Genomic DNA, 24,178 nt, shown 5'->3' with positions numbered 1-24,178 from the left:
TGCGGGGGAGCGGTGTGCATTTGGGGTGAGCTTGGGTTCCGGTTGGGAACTGGTGCATGCGGGGCGCCCCGTGCTCTCGGCGCGAACGTGCGTGGGGGTCGGGGTGGGTCTCAACCACCCACCCCTGCCACCTTCACAACAGGCGTGCGCTCGGGTTTTGCTATTCGTTTGGGTTTGGGGTTTTTTTGTTGTTGTTGTTTGGATTTGGGGGTTTTTTTGGTTTTTTGTTTTGTTTGTTTGTTGGTTGGTTTTTGGTTTTTTTTTTTCCCTGTGCGGAATCTGAATTTAAACGTTGCAGGCTGGCTTCTGTTCCCCATCAGAAAGGCGAAGGTTTAGGAAAAAGGGGATCAGAAATGAGCACGTGATTTGGGAAGATGGACACGCACCCCTCCTCCTGATCTGCTCGCCAGCTGCACGTCGCTCCCGGTGTCGTGCACCTCTGATGTCCCTGTGAAGCAGTCTTTTAGGTTGAAGATGCCGGTGCCCTGCCAGCCTGCTCTTCTGCTGTAGGTTTTAGGATACGTTTCTGCTTTGATGGTTACCGGTCCAGCTCGCATTTTGCACCGCCTTTCACGCTAGCCAACCGGTTTGCTTTTTGGAGGAGCTGTGCAAATTGTGTTCTGCTTCTACTTTCATTTTCTGCAGTGGAGAAACAACCAGATTTCTGTGGTGTTCAGTAAGTGAGTTTTAAGCTAGCGTGGCGCCAATGCCTCTGTGGCCGAGGTGCGCAGGTACAGTTATGCCCGCTTCCATCCTTCGGCCCGCTCCAGGCTCTGCAGGTGATGAAACAGCGAGGCAAAGCGTGTGAAACAGGGAGAAATGACCCATCTTGGTCTTAAAGCTCAGAAAACGTCCTCGTAGTCACTGAAGTTTGCTCCTCTAAGAATTTTACTTCTTCGCTGCTGGACAAATAATTGAATTAGACATTGAAGGGGATAACATACAGCAAGAGGAAAAGCTGCGATTTTGCATATCTATACAAAACACTACCAGGTGCCTAACACCCTTGCGTTAGAATTGATTTTCAAGGGCAAAGCAGCATTAAAACACTGGTCAGCATATTCAGTGTAAGTGCTTTTACGGGTAACTATCTGCTTTTGGATTTCAAATTCTGAAAAAAAATTATTTAATTTTTGTAGTTCTGAGGATTTCTGCCATTGGGATATAAGTTTTTTCCCTTTGTTTAACTTTTTGGACCAGGTTGCCTGACTAGATGGTATGGATGTCCCGTTCAGCATCAGGACTTTCTGCCCACCTTGTTTTTTAGATACAACTTTCAGGTTAAATCCTCATATCCTGTCTACTGACAATATAACAACAAACATTAAAGGGGTTTTCAGTGATGCCTGCAGTTTTTCTTGAGCTTAATATCTGAAGATGATTGACCTTGCATGATTACCCAGGCAGATGAGTCTGAGATTTCAGAAATACCTCTGTGCTGAACCTCCTGACCCCATGCAGCTGAACCGTGGGTGCCAAACTGTACTAGGGGAGATGAGTATGCTTCTAATTTACTTGGTTTGAAAACATGAGGGAATAACCAGTCAGGAGTCAAAAGGTTGTATAATTATGCTGCTTTCATTACACTTGCATAACTAGATTTGTGGGTGCGATTAGACTTGTATAAAGTTTACCTTCAGGAGCTTCTTCATTTTCTCTTGGTTTAGGCTGTGAAATTATTACTGGTTTTTTTTTTTTAATTACTATTGGGCCACATTAGTCCTATTCTAATGATGTGTGTGCTCCGGGGTTGATAACAGCCGGCGTGGTGCCAGCACGTAACAGCAGCGGGGAACTTTGCCCAAATGCTCCATTGCTGGGATCCCCGGCCTGGCAAACACCAGTTCCTCTGTGCGTGGTTGCAGCACCGGGGATCGTTGTCGTGCCTTCCAGAAAGACAGAGAAATACCTGTTTATTAACTAAAACGTCAGTGTTTCATGATGGAAAACTGTCAGGACTCGTGTACTTCAGCCACAGCTATGGAAAAGTGGTCAACGACAGTTTTAAGAGCAGGGTTTGTAGCTAGAGATCTTGTACGAGTTCTGAGGCGCAGGAGGGAGTTTAGTTTGTATATTAAAATAAGTTTGGTTTGATGGAAAGTCTGGGTTTTTTTCCCCATGAATGGTATAACTCATGGTTGGGTTGTCTGTTGCCTGATCATATAAAATCATGTCCAAGTTCTGCCCCAGCGTAAGTGAGGGGAAAAAAGAGATAAGGGTGTTACTGTCCACTTCTTGAGAAGGCTCCAGTGAAGGCAAACACGCTGTAAAATACTCCAAAACTGCTGCAGGCTACTTCACGAATTCTGTGAAAAATTTTTAAGTCAGTAGCTTTTAGTTTCTTTTCAGCCTTATTCTGTCTCTGTAGCTTCTTCCCATTTTTTTCACTGCTGAGGAGCGATACTGCACATTTTTGGCATCCTCAGGACTTCTCTGTAGCCTGTGTGGAGGTGCTGGAAGCTCCTGACGGAGTGAGGAGGTGTGTCTCCAGCTCCTGTCCCCATGTCACCGGTGGGGACAGATGCCACTTACACCACATACCTGTGCAGAGAGATGTGGCTAGGAAGGCAACTTGTGCTGCCCAGGCATTTCTTTCAACAAACATTTCTCTGAGGAGAAGGCTGTGGGCTGAGCAGAAGAGTGGTGGTGTCTTGTTTGAGCCACATCGCGTTACGGTGGAAGGCTAAAAATATGGGATGATGTGGCTGTATATGTTCAGGCTCTAGTCCTGCCGCTAGCTCTGCAGGTGGTCTTGGGCAAGACCCCCGTCTCAGGTTCCTTGTCCATAATACATCACCGAGATTTTACAGATTTTTTGAGTGTTTAGCACCTGTGTTTCCAGGGCAGGGTGGCCACGTTGGGTGAACGGTGCTATGAACGTGGGACGTGTGTGCCTTGGCGTCAAACTAGTGCCTTGATGCGGCGCGGTGTGCGTGGGGCTTTGGCTGTCACCAAGCCTGCCCTACCGTCTGTGCGACGAAGAAGCACCATGGCAAGGTGCTTGGCGCTGCCCGCAGGTCAGATGCCACCGGGGAGACGCTGGCAAGGTTTTAATTGCCGAGTTTGCGCAAAATCAGTCTTTCTGCAAGCTTAAACACTTGTTTCAGGTCTGTCTGCATGGCAAAGAGGCATTCTACCGGTCTCCCCCTGTTTCACTCTCAGCGTGGCTCCGCGCCGTCCGTGTGCCTGCCGCGGTTGTCCGAGAGCGACCCGCGGGCGTCTTCGCTGTCCTTCACTCCTCATCCCATTTTGTGTCACTTCCTGTGCACGGATTTCAGCTGTGACATGCTTGCCAAAGGCTGAGGTCTTAAAAACAGGGGATTTCATACCATTGTAGGTCTTTAAAAATGACACCACCGGGTTGCAAGGCTAGAAACTGGCCAGGACTCCGTATTCCATTTTCGTAGTTTACAAGTGAAACTAAGTTGTGCCTCTGCCAAGCACCAGCCCTTCAAGAAGAGCTTGATATGCAGGGTCACACTTCACCATATTTTACAGGGCTGCATAATTTGTATCTCATGTAGACCTTGCCACATAACTGCCCAGTTTTTAGGCAGTTAATGCAAATGCAGAGGTGTCAGGGAACCATGGTCTCTTGGTCCCTGCGACTCATGTCTGGAGCGCTTCGCTTGAAGCTTCTCTTGGCATCCAAATGTGCATTAACAATAATAATATTGTGTTTTTACAAACAGAGAGCTTCCACGCAGAATATTCTGGGTTCTTGAATCATGTTTTTCTGAAATGTTTGTACTAGCTCTGGTATTACGCTTTGGTATTGCACTGAGTGGTAGTGACTGAAATGTAAGTTATCCTGATGCAGTCAGTTTTACCTTCCAACATGCCTTTTTTGCTTAAGATTTTAGGCAAGAAGTGCCTGGTAATGCACTCTCAGGAAAAGGCAGAGGACTCCTATGTGCGTGTGCTAATTCAAAAATGCCAGTTTGAAACTGTTGCCCTTAAAAAGACGAAGAGAGAGCAGGGTTTAAACACCCCGGCTGCTCCCCTTACAGGGCTGCCCCCTAACAGCATTAGCTTGGCAGAATAAAGCTGAAGTTTTGACTTTCATCAGGCTGGACGTTGAGAGGCAGGGAGAGAGAGGCGCAAGACCAATTTCTGCCAGTGGCATTCAGAGTGATGGCTTTGATATTTTGCTTTCTGTTGCCTTTCCCTTCCACTTCTAACCCGTCTTGGAAAGGGGGAGAGAGAGAAGTAAAACTCCCAAGCAAGCCAGTAACACAGCTGGAGCAACCTCCGCACCTACCTAGCAGGAAAGCACAGGCTTTGTGATCTGACGCACCACCAGGAGATGTGAATTATTTGTGATTATTAACCATAAATGATACACGATTATTAACCTGTATGAAAAACCCCAGAACTCTGCATGGCACTTCACTGCACGCCGAGTCTGGGTCGCTTTGGGAGAGGTCTGTGCTCTGAAGACAGATGTAAAATCTGTGTCATGCGGGTACAGCGGTGGGACCCTGTACGGAGATGGGAACGACGAGTGCGCTGTACGGATGTGACCTGGTCACAGGGGGCTGGCTTTCAAAGCAGGGTCTTTCCCTGACGGCAGTCGTAGGCACCGCCTGTAAGAATCGGCAGCTGTGACTGATGCTGCTTAGACAGTAAACAACCTCAGATGAGTTCATCTTTGTTTGTTTGCCGTGGGTTACTCGATGCTGCTCTTTTCCCATCCATCACTTGGGATAACTGTTTATGGGCAGGTGGAAACTTAGAACTGCTTGGACTGTCCTGCAGCACATGCCTACAGCGTTGGCAGGCATTTCTTGCTGCTTTCTCCCGTGGGCTATGGCATTTCAGCAAAGGACCCCTCAAGTGTCAAGCCACTGTTCAGGAATGTGCTGGCTGGTGACCGATGAGGGGCTGGGGACTCACCCGGGGCTGCCCGAGGGGTGTTTTGTCCTAGGAGCGCTGTTAATAAGCAGCCAGTAAGTGCCAGTAAGAGTCCAATAAGCAGCTTGTTTTCCTCTCTGCTGCTCACATTGGGATCTCTCCCTTGCGGGTTCCTGTTGACATTCCCCTTTCCTCCATCCAGGTGTCTTTCACCCCTCCTCGTCTGCCAAGCTGGGGGGCTCCTCTACTTTGCCGCTTGCATCCCTCCTCCGGTGCCAGCCTGGCGGCCGCTGCTTCACCCCTTGCTGGAGTCGCAGAGCCCTCCAGTCCCTTCCTTCAGGCGGACAGGCGGCAGGCTGGAGAAGGTCCTGCTGCCCTGGGGTGGGCGGGGCCGGGGGCTCTTCCCACCTCTGCTGCCGCAGCCTGCTGGACCTCTGCCCGGGGAGCCCTGGTGGGATGCTGCCTGGGGCCCCAGCCAGCCTCGTTAGCCCCTAATGACTGCGCGTCCTTGGATGGGCTGTGAGTACCAGTCCCATGCTGTCTTGCAAACAAGATTTAAAAAAAGGAGGGGGAAAAGAATTCTTATGGCTAAGACTTCAACATTTTTTTTTTCCCCCCCGTAACCAATGTTTCGGTTATCTAGACAAATCAGCAGAAAAACCCAAGGTATTTATACCACTAAGCATTTCAGCTGAACTTAAGCGTAAGAAGATGCTCAGGAGGAAAATACTTCCTTTACTGTGTCAGTTTGGATTCAGCACAGGAAAAAAAAAAGAATTATAAAAGGCATTTTGAGAGTTGTGTTTGCAAATAGATAAACCAGAAACAAACATGAGCGGCATTAGGGATGACTCAACATGCAGCTCAGCAGCAGGCGTGATAAGGATCCTTAGAGTGGGCTTCCTTCAAATAATACATTTAGTGCATTTACGTAAGTTCTGTTTGAAGTGTACAGGCATTAAATAGCAATTGTGGATGAGGATGGATTTTTTCCACATTAAAAAAAAAAGTCATCACAGAGGCTTCTTCTTTAAAAGGAGGTGGTTTTATTTTTTCATTATTTTTCGCTCATAAGAGAGGAAGAGGAATAAGAGCTTTAATGAGATACTTGGGTTTTATGTCACGAAATGCTTTTCATATATTGCTCCAGACTGTAGATCTCGGAAGGCTTCTCACATTTTTTCTTATGTAAATGGAAGTGTAGCTGAGCTTTATTCATCTGAAGGTCCTGGATGAAGCACCCTGTGCTTTAAAGAGGAAGCTGAATTATACAGGAGATGAAGAACCAAACTTTCCTTTTGTTGTTGTAGGCATTTGGAGGGAGAGAAATGGTATGTGCAGGCTAGGGCACACATTAATATCTTGATTATATAGATGAAATTGGTTTTGTAAAGGTAACTCTAATAGCGTATATTTTAGATAATCAGATGATAGTAGGTAAGAGCGCGTTACGCCTGTTGCTACAGAGTAGGAATAAAGAAGTGTCACGGCTGGATAGGTAACGTTTACTGCAGCAGTTTGGGTCCGATCAGGGAGTCCAGAGAAGGCTGCCAGCCTTTCTGCTCTATTTTTCCTGAAAGATCTTTCCAGAAGGGGGGCAAGGGCTGAGAGAGCACCTGGGACTCCTGCAGGAGAGCTGTGCAAATAAAGCCTTTCTGGCAGGTGGTGGGCCTCAGTGCTACTGGAAGCGTTCTCTTTCCTAGGTAATGGCATGATTCGAGTTACGGTTTGGGGCTGGGATTCTGGTTTGTTACTCTTTTGGAGTAGAAGTTGAGGTCTGATCAGCAGACATGGTTGAACTTCTCGTAAGTGACTGATGATTGCCATCTTTGCCTGTAAATTATTCTCTTTTTCTTCTTACACCAAGTAGAGATCCTCATCCCTAGTTGTTTACGTTAGAACAGATGAAGATTTGCTTAACAAGTTGACATTGCTTTGCTCTGTGAAGGAAGGGTTTCGTAATGAAATAGTTACTGAATTAAGCAGCGCTTCCCACATGTCTTGGTATGTGTTTGATCTGTTTTGTTTTCAGCAGTTTTTCCTATTTTTTTTGGTGTGGCACTGATAATAAACTGGGAAATCAAAGACTTTGTAATCACTTGGCACTACTTCAAAAGGCACGTTTCTCTCTTATAAACTGTTATGGGGTGTAATCTATTGTAGGTATAGAACTTGTATAATTAATTGCTTTTTGTCTGTTGAGGTGGATGTACAGATGTGCGCATCTGTGCATTACGCTGATGCCTGCTCTACGAGGATAAGTTTGCTTCTTTTCCCTTAAAAGAGGGACCTAGCCTCTTTTGTAACGTACCTCGGTACCGGTACTACGTAGTCTGGAAAAAAAAGCGACGTGAGACTGCCAAGAGAGCTCCGCAGACACCAACTGGATGCAGGCAGACTTGGACCTCCGTGCCAAGCCTCGCACCTCCAGTTGAGGGGTCTCCCTCCCTAGCTCTGGATCCAAGAGAGAGAGGAGGGAGAAGGAGGGGTACGGGTGGGCAGCAGAACGGTTGGAACAGAGGGATCCCAAATTCTGCCTCCCTCATTTAAGGGAGGGGATTCCTGCTTTTTGGGAACTAGGAACGTAGTGCTGTGTGACGGGAGTATGAGATGTGGCCACTTCATGGTAACAAGTGCTGTGTCCTGCCTTCAGTACCAAAAAGACCATGAAGAGGGATGTCCTGAAAAGAAGTCACACGGTCAGCTTTTAATTTTGGAAGACACTCGATGTTACCTACCTGATGGCCTTCTTACAGGGAGGGAGGAAAAAAATAGAAGGGTGAAGGTGCCATCAGACATGCTGGAATGTTGAGTCATGCTTCAGCGCTGCGTACAGGGCTGCCTGCTAGTTCCCAGGCTGATCCCTTACATTTTGCATTTCATCAGTTACACATTTTCAAGGTGGCAGCCTCCAAAAAAGCTGTGAGGGAGTCACATGTGGGGCTAATCCTTTAAAGACTCTTCTTGAGTTATTTGTGAAAGAAGCAGATGTTGCAGATGTATGTCTCTTACTCATCTTTTTTCTGGCCTTTTTTATTTTGGGGTTTTTTTGTTGTGTTTTTTTTTTTTCTTCTGCATGTCTCTCGTGGTGACTTTGTGTGGGGGGTAAAAGCTTAAAGTTTGGCGCTAGCAGGAAGTCGATGATGTGACAAGAAAAGAAAACACGGCGTACTGCTTGCACTGTAAGATAAACACTGCTATCAGCCCCTCCTTCAGCGCTGTTCAACCTCTGTTCCTCCAAATTTCTGCTAGGAGCAGTGTTAGAAGTCCCAGGGCTCCCTCCTGCGTGGGAGATGCTTGCAGTGCTGGCCACGGTCGGTCTTCAGGAGGACGTGAGCCCAGCAGCTGCTCGCAATGCTGGGGGGGTTGATGCTGTCCCCTGAGGCCCAGGACGAATTGTGTCTGCATCCCAGGGAATGGGTTGGGTTTAAAAATCCGTGGGTTTATTTTACTCCCCCCACCCCTGCCTTATTAATTCAATTGCTCTTCGGTTTCTGAAGAATTTCTGAGGGGGCGGGGGGGGGTGTGGAGAGATCTATTTTAAACTGCCCCCTTCTTTAATTCGTGTCTTGTTCGTGATGTATTTTTGCCAGCAGCACTTTGCGATCCAATTGCCACTTCTAAATGTCATTTACTTGAATAAAAAGATGTAATTACATTTCTAGGTGTGACATAAGCACAGAAAGTAGCAACTGAATCGCAAAGTGCTGTTCAAACAGCAGCTTTCCCATGACAGGAGGGAAAGTTTATCAAGTCCAGGGTATGCTGTATTGCAAGTGTAGCAAAAGTACTGAAAATCACTTGTTTGCAGGTTTTCCCATCTCCCATTAAGTGTTTTATTAGGGAAATACCTACTTATAAATCCCCCATATTAAATAAAAATGGATGAGCAATATTTGCTTATCTCGTTCTCGATTTGTGTTTTTGATGGAAATCAGTAAGCCAGTGCTTCCCAGCACTCCCTGAAGAAGAGTCGCTCATGCTCCTGTTAACCATATGCCTTGAAAGGGGGTCTGCTGGACTCCAGTAGGTTTTTTTCGGGATTAATACCATCAAAAGCTTTTTCAAAAGATTGCTTGATTCAGCTTAAAAGCTGATGCAGACTTCTCATCTTTTTGCCTGTGAAAGGGGTAAAGGAAAAAAGTTTGCATTCGTTTGTATTTCTGGTACTCCATAAAGCAAAGTATCTCATATTAACAGATGGGCCAGCTCTCACTCTTTGTAGTCCCAGTTTGTTCAAAATCAAAAGAGGGCCCATACAGTCATTTTAAGTAACAAAATGAAAGCCTGCTGCATCTTCCTTTTAATACTGTATGTTTAAATTGCTGTTAACGAGTTTCATTTGAATCATCATTTGTTTTCGTACAACAGCATGACAATGTAAATCCAAAATACTCACTGATCCTTGGGCTGAACAACATTTGTAAGCCCTCAGGTTCCCTTCTAGATTCAGTTATTTACAGCCTACCGAGGCTTTTTCAATGCTGATGCCTTTATCCTAAAGAAGAGAGAGGAAAGAATTGCGGTGGCTTGATTCTGCCAGGACTGTTGTCTGTTGCGAATTCTCAGTGGCCGGTTCTCTAGGTAGCAACTTGGGTGCTTCTTGAGAACGTGCCTATTGGTATCCATCAGCAGTAGGTGTGTGTCTGTGTATGTCCCGGTGTCTCCATGAGCTATGCCATTTTCAAACCTTACAGCTGATGTTTCGCTGTTTGTCACTTGGCAGCAGTAATAAACGTTTCCTGCAGCTTCAGATTTTCGGTCTTTTTGGTTGCCCGTGAGTGCGCGTCTTGGTTTTTCGTACTTGGAGCCTGCAGGCGTGAGCCCCGGTCGTGCCAGGGACGCTGAGGAGTAGAAGCTGACAGAAGACCTCACCTCTCCTTTGTCTTGTATGAAAAGCGTTCACAGCAGCACAGGTTTTGTGTAAAGGAGAACCAGCACCCCAAAAGCTTCCCCTATTACCTCTTTAAAGTTTATTAACACCTTGTCATTTACAGCTCTTACCCTGCTTTTTGTTCACGGGAGAGATGAGGTCTGGCTCTTGCCTCTGGACAACTTGCACTTGACATCCTGTAATAAAGCTTCTTCAGACAACAGAGTACTGGAAAAGGCCAAATATCAGCAATGCTTGTAAAAGTGTACGCCTAGCTCTTTACCTCATGGCCGAGGTTGGGATTCACACGTAACTCTTTGCCTGGATACTTGTCCACAGTGCATGGGCTTAAGTGGCTTGGAAAAACTTAAGCCCCTCTTAAATTTCCCGTTAAGGCCAGGAGGGGCAGAAGTTCAACTGACATAAAACTATGCTGAGTGAGTAATTCCCTCTGTCGGCTCCCTGGAGAGGGATCTTTTCAGCCTTCTTTGGGGAAGCCTTCATAAAAAGTTGAGTTCTCTTAAAGCCTTGTACTAAATCAATAAATAAGTTCATAATAGATCAGCTGTTGATCATAAACTCTGGGAATTTCCTATACTTAAATTTCAGCCAGAGGATAAATTTCTTGCTCAGGGAGCGGATTCCGCCTTTGTCAACTATTCAGTCTCCAGGCCCTCTCTCAGTTCTAGGTTTCCTTATCAATAACAGACAACCAAATCCTTCCCTAACCCTGCCTGTGATGCCAGGGGAGCGTCAGAAATGTGTCCTGGTTAGGTCTGTGAAGTAACAGTGAGAGTGCACCCCCTTTGCAATGATTTCCTGAGCTTTCTATCAAATCCCTGGGGAGGAGCTTTCTCCAGAGTTTTAAATTGACCCTAAATTTACCCAAATTGAGGCAGGAACTTTCCTTTAATTCCCCGGGAAGTCATATGATGCTTAGTCAGCTAATATTGCTTTATATGGCCCATTTATAGACTACAACTCCCAGGAACACCTGGTCTTTAAAACTTTGGCTTCGTGACAAAGTAATGACGGTACAGGTCTCTGGATCAGTACATCCTGAAGCAAAAAAATAAATAAATTTGTTTTTGTTTTTGAACAGTTGCTTTGGTATCAGTCTTCCTGTGACTCCCTTGTAACTATATATCCAGCCTTTGCTGTGTAGAGGACAGCTTGGAAATGTGAACCACGTACACCCAAAACCCTAGAAACCTGAAAACTCAGTATATAAATAATATATATTACGTATTTAAAAATACACTTGTCATTTACATCTCAAGTTTTGTGTTTCGAGTGGTATTGTACGTGAATGATTTTTCTTTTTGTAAGAAAACAAATAGAAACAAGTATTGCAAAAGAGTGACACGATTTTTTTCCCTCTTTTTATCCCTATTTTAGGAAGGTATGAGGTGCATTCCTGGACAACAGCCACCAAACAATCCTTGCGTCTCGTGTGGCAAAAAGTGAAGGCGCAGCTAATGCTAAGCATGTCTTTCCTTGTTGCTGTTTTTTGGTATTGCAGAAGGCTGTATGGCTTTTTAGCACAGCTACTGAAACGGTAGGCTTTTATTATGCAGACCTTAATCTTCCACGTTGATGCTTATTTCAGTAGATACCAACCTTTGACAACTCCTCTTTGACATCTGTTTTATCATTTGGATTTCAGGTGCAGCAACTACCTTCAGAGAAAGCTCATAAGTAATCTTTTTGTTGTCATTCCATATTCATTAATCCCCCCCCTCCCCACAACTACCCCTTTGGATGAGGAACAGCAGAAGGTAACTAATCTGTGAATTGATCTCGATTTAGGGAATCTCAGTGTGCTGACCGAAGTTGATCTACTTGGTTATAGTGCGAGAGAATGGAAAGGAGAAACAAAGCAGGCCAAACTCATGAGGGAGGTAAGATTCAAATTTTAATCTCTGCATGAGGACAGGGGAGCAGAAGTACCTGGGGAAGGAATAGCACTCCTAGGCAAGCAGCTGCTGCAGCTACCAGAGCCTGCTGGTCAAGTGAAAAGCAAAAGGGACAGCATGAACACGGGTCTAAATAAAGGCTGCAGCAGAGCTGGTCAAAGTGTAGATCAGGTTTTGGTCTTGCACCTTCTCCAAATTCCCCCTGTAGCACCAGCGACCCACGCAGCGGCTTTAGTAGGAAAAATCATCCCCAGTGCTATAGCCCAAATAACTTGGTCTTAGGTGCTGTCTCTTGGCCAGCCTTCAATTTAAGGTAAAAAAACCCCAGGCGCTGTGTGGCCAAGGCTCTTCTGCACCGGCCTCTTCCCCAGCACGAGGCACCGCAAGCAGGATGCACGCAGGTTAACTACCCCCGGCAGCTCCCACTGCCTCATATGGCACGTAGCTAGGACGAACAAGCTACTAATCTCACAGCTTATGTCCTCGTCATCCTCGGCACCCCGATGAGCCCCTGAGGGGTGGCTGGAGACAGCCCTGGGCTGCATGGGGAGGTGGTAGCTGCTGCTGCTGCTGCTGCTTGTGGGCATCGGCTAATCCTTGGTGCTGCTCTTTTCTGATTATCTTTTTTTTTTGTTTTCTTCTATGGTTTTTATTCTTTTCCATGTGAGGCTTTTTGTGGGGGATTTTTTTTCTTCTCTTTTTTTCCCTCTTGTATCTTTGAGCTGCTAGCTGTGACTATCTTAATATTTATACTTCTCCCTGGATTTTTATTTCTCTTACCTTGTATCATTTTAGCTGAGATAATAGTTTCTTGCAGCTTAGTAAGTTTTCTTCGTAACTGTGAGTCAAGGGGATGGAGTTCAGCTGCACTGAACTGTGCTTTGGGTCATGGATAGCTGAACTCCCAAGCCAAGGACTTCCTAAATTCATGGTTCACCAACACTAGATATGCTGTTTTCTGTCAGCTCACCAACGTGTTTTTCAGTTCTGTACATTGCGTGTACGTGCTTACACCCGATAGGCAGAAATGGCCCCTGCACTTCCCACAAAGGACGTATGTTATTGCCGGTGCACTGGGCTGTTGGCAGCTATGTCTTGGTGGCCATTAATGGAGGCAGCATGGCAGGGGGGCACGGCAGGAGCAGCCATGCCCTCTGAAGGGCCCTGACCAGTGCTTGAAGTTGGAGCAGCCCTACAGTATGCTAACCTGTGATAGGGACGGGCCTCGGGAGCAAAGAAGAGCAAACATGTGTTTTATGGTGCTCTGTTTCAACTGTGTTAAGCCTTGGTCACCAAGGTAGGCTCAGAGACCATGGGCTGGATTTTTACTTTTCCCATAAAACTTACAGCTGAAGCAGCCGTACCGGTGGTAGCATAGTAAGTATCTTAAAACCAGGTTAGAGTCAAATCCAGTGGATCGGCAAACTGAGATGTTATATCCTGGTGTCCTCATGGTGAGGCATTTCAGACAAATGTAGCACTGGGTCCATATTTCTGGTGATCTGATGGCAGTGGGAACACTGCCCATGAGATGCTGAGAGAGAACAAAAAGGCAGAGGGGGCAGGAGCTGCAGCAGCAATGAGAGACACCAGCTAGCCATCTGCACTGGCAACAGTGGTGGGGCTGAACTTCAGGGTGCCGCCAGTGACCATTCCATGGATTGGCTTTTCAAGGAGCCTTTAGGAAAGGAAGCAGCCCTTGCCTTGGTCCTGATCAGCGCACAGGACCTGCCTCAAAATGTTGCTTTCTAATTTCTGTGGCTGTTCTCTGGAACAGGAGATGGCACGTACTTGTGTGCAAGAACAACAAGGCAAAAAGCCCAAAAAACCACAGTTGCATCCACCTTCAGAAAGGGAAACTACATAAAAACAAGGAAGTATGTTAAAAAGAAGCTAAAACCAGCTAAGAGTCCTGAATATATACGGTCAGTGTATTTGACATATATATATATATATATAGCTTTAGGTCATGGAATCACAGAGCAAATGCATAACAAGGAGGACTTAATAAAGGGCAAAATGAAGCTGACAAGGCTAAACAGCAGCATAAGGGAGTTATGAGAGAAAAGAAGGTATCTTTCAAAAAGCTGGAGTTGTGTCCAAATGATGAAAAGAGAAAGGATCCAACTTCACCAGCTTAAATGCAGGAACGCAGCAATGCCAAAAGTGCTCAGAACAACACACAGCAAGGCCAGAAGTGATTTGGAGGAACAAGTAAAAAGAAGATTGCAATACTTTTAATAAATTTGCAAAAAAGATACAGGGCAACAAGCCTTTCAGAAAATCCATTCTAGGTGGTCAGAGCTGAAAAGGAGACTCCGTTATTTAGGGCAGTGGGTGGATGGCTGGTTAGATCACGTAGAAGTTACCACAGTAAGGAGCACATTTTAGTATGAGGTCTCATGAGATCCTGAGCCAGCCTAGCCTGCTTGCTGTCCCCAAAAGGGGCAGCCCCTTGCTTGTCTCGTCTCTCCCTCTTCCTCACTGCATTCTCGCTAAGCAGTCCCTCTCTCTCATTTGTGCTGGCTCTTACATCTTCCATTGGATGCGGTCCACCAGGCTGGTGAGCTGATGGAGCCAGTCATCCTGAAGGACGCTTCTCTGAGCCACCCAAGCGTGATGAAGCAGCAGGAAGCTCCCCCAGCTGGGTGAATTCAGTAGGCTTACTATCACAGCCAACGCAAAGTAAGAGTAGGGGAGACTGCAGCTGAGAAGTGGTGTTGGGCTGGGGTGAGGAAGCAACTGAGGTGGAAGAGGACTAGGAATTGAGACCGTCTGCTTGCGCCCTTCAGGAAGCAAACTGGGAGACTGAGGCAGCAGCCTGTGGAACTGTAGAGTCCTCTTTTCTAATTCTCTGCTAGTTTATTGATCTGAACTGTCTCACCAAGGGCTCAGATGAGAGCCAGAGGTAATGCAGAGGAAATGCAGGGTGGGTGTAGCTGGATGAAGGGCCATCCGCGTCAGCACAGAGCCACCAGATCTGCTTAGGTCACCACTGCATGATGGATTCGGGTCAGTGCGGGAAGATGTTCCTGCCAAAAGGAGTCTCCTCCAGATGCTTGTTCCTGCCCTTTTACTGCTCCATCCCACGTCTTGGCACATGCTGTGAAGCAGTCGGGGTTAAAGCTATTATGGCGAAGAAGTCTTCACCCATCTGTTGTGCTTTGGTTGACCCTGTGAGTGTTTACACTGGCAGCAGTGCAGAGACTGGAGGAAGTTGCTGGGTTTGGAGAGAGTGCAGAATCACTCCTATGGGGCAGTGCCAGTGTAAGGTGTTTACAAAACCTATGAAGTCTGAACATTTTTGTATATATAAAACTTATAAATATACTTGCTCTTTCTTCTAACCCCCTCTTATGAGTAGTTTGGAATCAGACTACAGTTCAACATGGTTTGGTCTGAGATTTAAAATGTTTATTGCTAATTTTTTTTTTGTCTTTTTCTAGGCATATGAAGAATTGTTTTGGAGCTATCATATCAAATATCTGCGGCAAGTCAGGAGGGACAACTATTGTGTACTAAGAGCAGTGCTTTTTCAGATATTCAGCCAAGGCATTCCTTTTCCATCATGGATGAAGGAGAGAGATATATTAAAGGTAAAATCCATTTCCTAGATGAATGTGGTTCAGGTGACCTTGCACTGCAGAAGGAAGCTTTGTTCAATGTGAAAACTGACAGGTGGGATATGGAAGTAGAGGAGAATTGTTATCAGAATTTAAAGAGAAGGTTTTTCAAACTCTTTGAGCTACACTTACTTGAAAAAGTGTTCCTGATCTAAATGTACCGAAGTGAATGTGAGTCTAAATGGGAAAAAAATAAAAAAAAAAGTGTATGGATAAACGTTACTGCTGCCCTGCTAGATGTCCCTCGCTTAACACAAAAGGATATCTGAGTCCTCCTCATCCACATCCGTGCAAAGCCCAGTGCCTCACTTGGGAGCTGCTGAGCATCTGCTGGAGCCGCAGGAATCCTGCCCTGGGCTCCAGGGGCTCCGAAGGAGACAGCAGCGGGGAGGTGGGGAGCCATAGCTGCTGCCTGTGAGGATGCGTGCGCAAGCTGGAAGGTGCCTGTAATCCTAAAAAATGCACAGAGTTCAGACGTACCCAGCTTTTCCAGAGTGCAGGTTATATATTTTGCTGAGAGCATGTTTTCTTCTTTTTTGGCTGGCCCTGTTTTAAAAGTTTCTTAAGGACTTGGCAGTCAAGCGGAGCCTCCTTCTTAATACTTGAGTTGTTCTGAAGCCCATTTTTATGTTGTTTGAACTGTACAATCAGAGGACACAACCACGTTGTAAATTAAAATGTGTGTAGACAAGTTTATATAACTTTATATTCTACTTCTTGCTATGGTTACAATCTCTGCTTAATTAGCTTTTTGTTTTTTCCCCCAGCTCCCTGAAAAGCTTTTATATTCTCAGGGTTGCAACTGGATTCAGCAATACAGTTTTGGGCCAGAAAGGTACATGGGTCCCAATGCCTTTGGTAAATTGCGCAAATGTATGGAGACATTAAAGACAAACGTGAGTATTTAGGAAATGGCTGGGGGAATAAAAGCACTGAGAAATGAGTTGAGACAGCGTTAGGGAACTGCTTCTTGTTACATATTTCTGTGGCAGTCAGCCTCCCTCCCAGGTTCATGTCCCTGCTCACTGCAGGGGGGTTGGGCTAGATGACCTCTGAAGGTCCCTTCCAACCCAAACCATGCTATGATTCTCTGATTCACAGCGCTGAGCTGCTGGGCAGGCCATCGCCTCTCCTGCAGGGGAATCCAGCTTTTGGGGATCTACTAGGTTAAATACTAGGGGTTCTCCTGAAAGTTAGGGAGGCCATCCTCCCCACAGCTGTTAGCTGCTGCATGGTTAGTTGCCCTTGCCATCAAGCGGTCCCTACAGCACCTCATCATTTTGGTTAAAAATACCAACATGCCGTATGAGATCCTCCCAGATTCCCTCCCCAAAAGGGACAGAACAAACAAACAGTGTATTTTCTTCTCAAACTATGGTCTTTCCTCTGCTTCTCTCTTGGTGAAATACTGTATTTATCCAGTTTTACTACAATTCCTCTCTGTAACCTGAAGCACTTGATTACAAAGACCTGTCAGCCTCACTGCCCCTTCTGCTCAGCAGAGCCACATTGCCTGCGTTCGCAACCAGAAGCATAACTCTTACTTACATATTTAAAACTTCAGGAGTTTTGGTAGCCCCAAAGCCTTTTGAAACAGAGAGAAAAATTTGGCCTGACAAGACCTCGCACCTTCTTCAGGCTCCCCTGGGGTTTCTGCATGTCTGCAGTTGGGTCAGCTGTGGTCCGCTCCCGTTTGCTTTGCCACCAACCGTTCCTAGCACGCCGCCACCACCCCTCTCCTCCCCATCTTCCTCCTGCCAGGCAGTTGCTTTGCATGTTCTCCCAGGTCGCAACCATCAAGTGGGTATTGGTATTTGCTGGACTCCAGGGTTTTGGCCAAGATTAGGTTGAAATGCTTCTCTGAAGGCATCCGTTATCCAGGGTATCAGACCTCAAACTGTCATTTTTTTATTCTGTGATACGGCTTATGGTTCTGGGTTGTCTTGCCACAGCCACAGCAGCTTATTTTACTGGTACGCATTTAAGCTAGTTTCTTTTATGTGGCCCTGTGTATATGAGCCACAACTCTGTAGTTTTAAACCTTATTTTCAATGATAGTAATTGTTACTTAAAGAAAAACAACCAACCACAAATAGACTGATTTAGCTCTAGAAACAAAGCATTAGTAATAAAAAGAGGGAATTAAAATAGGGATCTGGTCCTCATCCCTTGCCTGCAACCTTGCTGTGCCACAGTGACAGCTGCCTGTCTTCTTGAGATGTGCCCGGTGGTTCTTGCCTGCAGTTACCATTTTGTTCTGGTCACTCTTTGCGTTTGCCTCTGTTGGGTTGTTAGGCATTTATTTTTGTCTTCTTGTAGTCCTTTGTAAGTTTGTACAGAAAAAAAGATTCAAGTCCACACGGCAGACAATTCCGTACCATTAACAAATTGTTGCAAAGCAGCTGTATTACACTTTGTGCTCTTACTGGGCATGAGGTCTAGCTCCCAACTTTATTTAATTTTTTATAAAGATGCTGTTTGGCCACTGATAGGGATTTTTGCCAGTTTTCACTAACAGGGTTTTATGGTACATTTAGTAGTGTGAAAAGTGCTAAGAAGCCAGCACTGGGAGTTTGGGTTCTGCTGTGCTTAACTGTGTACTTAGTTCTTTATTCAGCTGATACTCTAGGAAGCGTTGTATGCTTCCACAGAGTTTGGATAGCCAGATTTAGTAAATAGTACTTAGTGTCTGAGACTTACAGATGCCCACGTCTGCTCCAGCTATGGTTTAAAGACACAGGGGTGGTGGGGAGTGGTCACTGCCAAAGGTATTTCAAGCCTTTCAAGGAGTATTAGTCATATACCTGCACGCTTTCCTCCTCTTCCCCCCAAGAGGCTTGCTACGTACCCCAGACTTACGAGTCTGGGCCTCACTCCAGACTTGCCTCCATTGACCAAGCTACAGAAGTGTTCCTGGTTGTTGGGTAAGCTGGGGACATTTGCCCCTCTGCTGCCCTTTCCAGTTCCATCACCATCTTGTGGGCTGCTGCCTGCAGATGCTGTCGTGCCTGGGCCATGTAGGTGCTTCACACTCAGGACAGGCTTTCCACTTAGGTAGTAGAGGTCCTCTGGCAAAGGGGCAGTAGTGGTTCATCCACTTGGTCCCATTTTTAACCTGTAAGGAAAGTCCTCAGGAATGCATGAGGAGGTGGGGGATCTGTTTCTCGATTTAGTATTCACAGGTAAATTAGATTTTTGTTGTTGCAATTTGCAGTTTATGGCCATTTCAACATATAAATGATACAAGCACAGAATTAACTGAAATTCATTTGAATCCCAGTCATTGAGCATCGTCTCTTATTGTGATCCCAAAAAAACCTCTCCATTCCAGCTGACACTTTTTAGCCACTGTGTACAGGACTGGGTGCTTTCAGCTTTCTGATTTGATGCCCAGTCCAACACTGTCTCATGGACGGCCCATTTTCTGGGTGTGAGCACTGGCTTTTCACCCCACTAGAGCAATGGAGAGCTCAGGAGTTGTAAGCAGAATGAAAAATTCCTATCCCATTCCATGTCCTGTGCATGTCTGTGTCATGTCCCTTCTTGTGCAGCCAACTTATCTTGACCTCATGAAGCAGAACGCACTAAAGACATACATACAGACGTGTACACCTCACAATACCGTGCTGGCTTGTCCAGTTTGTACAGGTTCCTTTTAATTGACATGCTTCTGAATTGGGCTCAGCTTCTAAGGAGTTCAAGCTAGGATAACTTTAACTTTAAGGGTACTATAGAGGAAATTCACTGAATTTTGGAAACTGTAAGTTAAAACCAGGTCAGGAGTCATCACTTAATCTAACCATTGCTTATGGCCTAGTGTATACGGCTGACGCGCCCACACAGATTTCCTGTAACTTTCTGAGGTCCTTTTGGTGGTTGATGCTCCCGTCAAGACTCTTTACTGACAGCGGTACCTGGATTTTCTATGGTGATGGAGAGTGGCTTTTGTACAGGGGAATTACATTTGATTTCTCATAGAGTATCATTAGCATCCAGATGCTTGGAGCTGTCTGTAACAAATAGGTTTGGCTGGATAAATGAAAACTGAAATGCATAAGGCTTCAAATTTCACTGCAGATCCCAAAGAGCCACCTGCTTTTTTGCACCACCATTTGGCCACAATAATGGTATAGTACAGACTGGCAATTGTTCCTGTTTTGAAATCTTTCATATTAAATAGAATTCTTAATAAGTGGATTAATATTCTTCTGTGTGCTTTCCAGTGGACTGAAATAAGTGCTACCAAAGATCATGAAGAAAGAGGAAACATGTGCAATACACTCTTTTCTGATGAGAGCAAGGAGCACAAACTATATGAGGCCATAAAATTCATCATGCTCTACGAAGTTGTTGAAGCCTATGAGCAGATAAAGAGCAGGGAAGAACCCATACACAACCTTTTTAGCCTTCTCCTTGCTCGTGATTCTTCATCTGATCCTTTGAGTTTCATGATGAATCATCTGAACTCCATAGGTGACTCTCTTTGCCTAGACCAGGTAATGATATAAATGAAATACACATCACAAAACTAATTCCATCTCTGATGTGATTAGGTGAACGTATCATACATCATCTCTGATGGCTGGCTCATATTTTTCCTTTGGGATGTGGGGAAGTGGACTGAGGATACTAATTTGTATTCCAAGGAAAAAAGCGTAGTAGAGTAAAATGGGGTGGGCAGTTTTCTTGCTGGGCCAGAAATAAATGCTGCAAGCTATCAGTGATACATAGTTTAGAACAATAACTTTGATATGTACAATAATTTTAGATTATGCAGATTTGACCTGTTGTTTCGCTTTTCCTATCTGTTCCACCATGCCAAACCCTTTGTCATCAATTATTTTTCCCCCCCTCTCTTTGGTTCCCATTAAATCTAATGTCTGAGCAGGTAATGAGAACTCTATTAATTGTTCACCTGTATATGTTCAGATTTTTTTTTTCAATTTTGTATTTAGTGAGGAGATAAGTACTGACATCTAAGCTTCACACTTCCACTCTGCAAATAGTTTTCACCTTCCAATGGGTGAAATTATTTTTTGTGATCCCTTTCATTTATCAAGTCAAGTGTTACATGTAGCAGTCACCTTCAGGAGCCGTTTGACTATAACTCGACAAGTTCTACTCTCTCTGGCTGTGCCCAAGGATATGAGCTTTTTCCAAAGCATTTTTCCAGATTAAACAAGCCTTTGCAAGAAGTGTCAATGAAGATTCCAGTTCTCAAATTTCATATACATGAAGTAGAAAGACATTTTTCCTTTTACTATTATGTTTCCCTCATGTAGCCAGTGATCACAAGGTGGCAGGCTTCCCGTTTTTCAAGGTATATCCATCTTTTCATAGTAGCTCATCCCTTCATGCTCCCCACTAAGCTGTGTGAGCTTGTTTTTGGGAACAGGTTACGTATTGTGTCCGGTGGAAGAGGGACGTTTCCAAAGTGTCAAGCAATAACCAGAATATCCTCTACATGCAAGAGAGCAGTGGAAGGCCTGCTGGAATATTGAGAATACCCTCCTAATTTTTAATTTTCTTACTATGCTTACAAAAGGGCCCCTTTTATTCCTCGTCTACTGTTTTGAAGCTAGGTGACTTGCCTTAACTTGGATTATCTTTGGTTTAGTTTTTTAAGTCTAGAAATAAAAGTCTGACAGACTTCTTTCATCTTTAGGTTGAACTGTGTCTTCTTGGATACTTACTTGAAGTAAAGATCAGAGTTTACAGACTGCATAGGTTTAATACTGAGGAATTTCAAGTAAACTATCCAGATGAATACCGAAGGGAGTGGAATGAGATTTCTCTCCTGACCGAGGACGACCGCTACTATCACATCCCCCTTTTCAGAACGTGAAGGACCGATGACTTCTTTTTTTTTTTGCCTTTGTATAATATAGTGAGTGACCAGTTCCAGTGAACTAGGTTTCTAATTGGCAGCAGTAAGATTCTGAGAATGCTTGCTAATGATTACAAAATGATTTATAGGTTTATTGTGTAAACATTTTGCTTTCCCATTACAGCTCAATTCACCATCAGTCAGCCATAAAAACCAGAAAATATTTTGCTATACTGTCAGGGGGAAAAATGTCATATTTGAGGGTTGTCAGACAAAAAAGCTTAGACTGCATGACAAAGGCGGCAAAGGTAATGCTGGGTTTTCCACTGTTAGCCTAAGGGTTTACCCTGACATCTCTGGATGGGTTAAACTCAAGTTCCTAAAGGAATTACTGCTCTTCCCTCGTCCGTCTCTAGGTAGGGGGGAACGAATCACACAGGCAGCAACTCTGGGGTCCCACAGTGTTCCGGGCTGTTGAGCTTGCATTGACTTGGGGCTACCCGGGATGGGAGGAGGTAAACTGGGGCCTCTCCATAGCTGCCTCGAATCACGCACGTGGCTTCCCCCCATTGCTGGAACACCTCCCTCCAGGGATGGGCAGAGCAAGCAGCCACGGGTTGTGCTTACTTCAGACACCTGAAATTAGGCTGGCTGCACTCAGCACCCATATCTGAAGCTTAAGACATGTTACATGGGGGGAACACAAAAAACAACCCCACCCCCCAAAAAAGAATACTGTGCCAGTGAATGGAAGATCTACTTTATAACTGAGGGGTGTGCATGAGCTTTCCCAAACCTAAAAAGGGCAATATTACTAAGTAACATGCAAGAGTGTTAGATCCGGTAGCTGCCTATGGTTTTTGTCAACTTGTAAATCCTTTAAGGGCTGATTTCAACTTTGCCTGCCAAGAGACACCAAGATTTCCTTTGCAATTCATCTGAGAAAGCTGTGCACAGAATACAGTCACAAACACTGCCTTTTCAGAAAATATTAATTTTCTATGCATTATGTACATTTAGCAGCGTGTATGCATGTTTTATCCTCTGTGTACATATTAATCTCTGCATAAGATTGCTATCTTTAGTTTAGACTGCTGTGTTTGAAGCAGTCTGTCTGGGACAACTAAATGAGATTTACTTTATTCCGTGGAACATTTTGCCCAGTTCTCTCTTCTAAAAGAATCAATTGTGGTTTGATATTTCTAAAATGAGGGACCTTAATTTGAACAAATATTAAAATGACACAGCAGATCTTGCAAGATACTTGCGGAAATCGTACAGTCCCATAGGTATACGGTTGTATTGAAAAAAGTGGGGGTTTATGAAGAGGCAAAGCCTTTCTTTTCCTTATGCTCTGGAGACCGCCAGGTTTGGTTTTGAACTCCTACAGAAGAAAATACAAGCCAGTAACAAAAATGTGAACAGGGCCTGCAGGAGCTAAAGCAGTTGCACCAGGCAGCTAAATGGTAATGCTTGCAGTGCACAGAGACCTTTCTGTTCCTTTGTGTAAAGGAAAGCAATTTTATCCCTTACGATCCTTTTACTTGTATGTATATGTATATATATTTATAAACACAAACACCTGAATTCTGTATTAAACCAGTTTTGTTTCCTGAAAGTTTTTCTGAGTTCAGTTTTTTTCAATACTTGGTAGCTTTTAATTCAGAAGGCTTGATACATGTAATAATTTCATCTCATGAAAACCTGCATATGAAATTATTTATTAAACTTTTTTTCACTGAATTAAATAATTTAGACTTGGTTCTGCTCCGCACGGGGAAATGTTGTAATGCCTGAGAATAAGGTATTGTTATCTATTTTGCATCAACTGTAACATTTACAGCTATCAATAATCTTGTCTGTATTTTATTCTTGTTTTGGCACAAGCAAACATACCAAAAAAAAGATGTAGTTTTATAGTGGTTTTTTTAATGGTTTGCATATTTTTTATGAATAGGAATACAAAATACAGCTGAAAGTGTTAAATTGTCAAAATGTACATTTTTGTAATCTTGAGCATATTAATAGAAGGGGGTTAGTAAAGACCTAACACAGACAGTAGAATTTATCTCACCAGTTTGGATGTTTGCATCTGAACTAGGTCCCTGTGGGCTTTCTGTTCTGTCCTTGGAGGGCCGTGGCACGCAGTTAGTTAGAGGAGTGGGTCTCCAGAAGGGTCTGGCTCTTCTCACTAACTGCAGTGGGAGCTGGCAGCGATTGGCGTAAATCTCTCTGCTCTAGATGTCTGAAGTTAAGTGAGATTAATTTTGTCCTAAGAATCCAGGAAGGACATGTTGAAACAGATCTGCTGGCTTATCAGATGTCGGAGGTGCCAGCTGAATGACGACGGGAGCAGAAATGGCATGTGAAGAAAGAGGAACTTCAGGTGAGGATAACTGCAAGTCTTAGAGATAAATGCAGAGCGCGCTCTACGCAGCATCTTAAGGAACACTGAGACAGATTTGGGGCTGCTCTTGAGTTTTCATCAGGTTCTCTGATAAAATATTTTACATATGTATAAAGCAAACCCCATGTATTTTTACATATAAAGAAATGTATATACATATATATGTGTGTGTATATATCTATAAAAGAAAAATACATTTAAAAGAAAATAATCCTGAATAAAGTGTGCCTGGAACTAACTGATGCTATGGAAGTGACAGGTGGTACAGCATCTTTTCCAATCAGTGGTGTGGACAAGCTTGCTGTACCAATCCAGAAGCATGCAGTCATTACCAAGTTTTTTTAAATGCAGTGTTGCCAGCATCTAAAGTTTCAAGTCAGGATGTGTTTATTATGTATTGCTGCTAGTCGAGCAAGAAAAAGAAAAAATACTGAAACCTCAGCCATGGGTTTGGATTTTTCCCCAAACTTGAAAACGTGTGTTAAGAGCAGCTGAAGAAAAAGACCTTGTTTCTGAATGTAATCTTCTTTAAAAATTGCATGTAAAAATATACGAATGAGCCACGATCCATATTTGTTCTTAACTTCAAGCAAAATACTGGCAATCTCAATTCTTCTACCCTAATGCTGAAATTGCTTCTTGACTAGATTGTGGCTACTAAGTTGAAGCAAATTAAAA

General features: G+C 44.5%; 1 protein-coding gene across 6 annotated transcripts in view; it reads left to right on the top strand.

Moving 5' to 3' along the window:
• The window catches only part of OTULINL (OTU deubiquitinase with linear linkage specificity like), a 29,041-nt gene extending 6,049 nt beyond the window's left edge, over positions 1-22,992 (top strand). For 4 of the 6 annotated variants that reach the window (XM_009635131.2, XM_035890680.1, XM_035890681.1 and 1 more), the window contains 7 exons: positions 11,126-11,285; positions 11,394-11,425; positions 11,537-11,628; positions 15,090-15,239; positions 16,034-16,162; positions 19,490-19,762; positions 20,932-22,992. In XM_009635131.2, the coding sequence (XP_009633426.1) occupies positions 11,206-11,285; positions 11,394-11,425; positions 11,537-11,628; positions 15,090-15,239; positions 16,034-16,162; positions 19,490-19,762; positions 20,932-21,111 (936 nt within the window). In that variant the 5' untranslated portion in view covers positions 11,126-11,205 and the 3' untranslated portion in view covers positions 21,112-22,992. Of the gene's footprint in view, positions 1-285; positions 507-7,330; positions 10,165-11,125; positions 11,286-11,393; positions 11,426-11,536; positions 11,629-15,089; positions 15,240-16,033; positions 16,163-19,489; positions 19,763-20,931 lie in introns of those variants that run through there. The other 2 variants (XM_035890682.1, XM_035890679.1) reach the window with 2 other exon arrangements.
• Positions 22,993-24,178: the final 1,186 nt, after the last annotated feature.

This window comes from Egretta garzetta, unplaced genomic scaffold (assembly GCF_000687185.1).
Source record: "Egretta garzetta isolate BGI_Z169 unplaced genomic scaffold, ASM68718v1 scaffold413, whole genome shotgun sequence".
Lineage (NCBI taxonomy): Eukaryota > Metazoa > Chordata > Aves > Pelecaniformes > Ardeidae > Egretta > Egretta garzetta.
The sequence above is the reverse complement of the archived record's forward strand: the minus strand, read 5'-3'. Positions and strand labels throughout refer to the sequence as shown.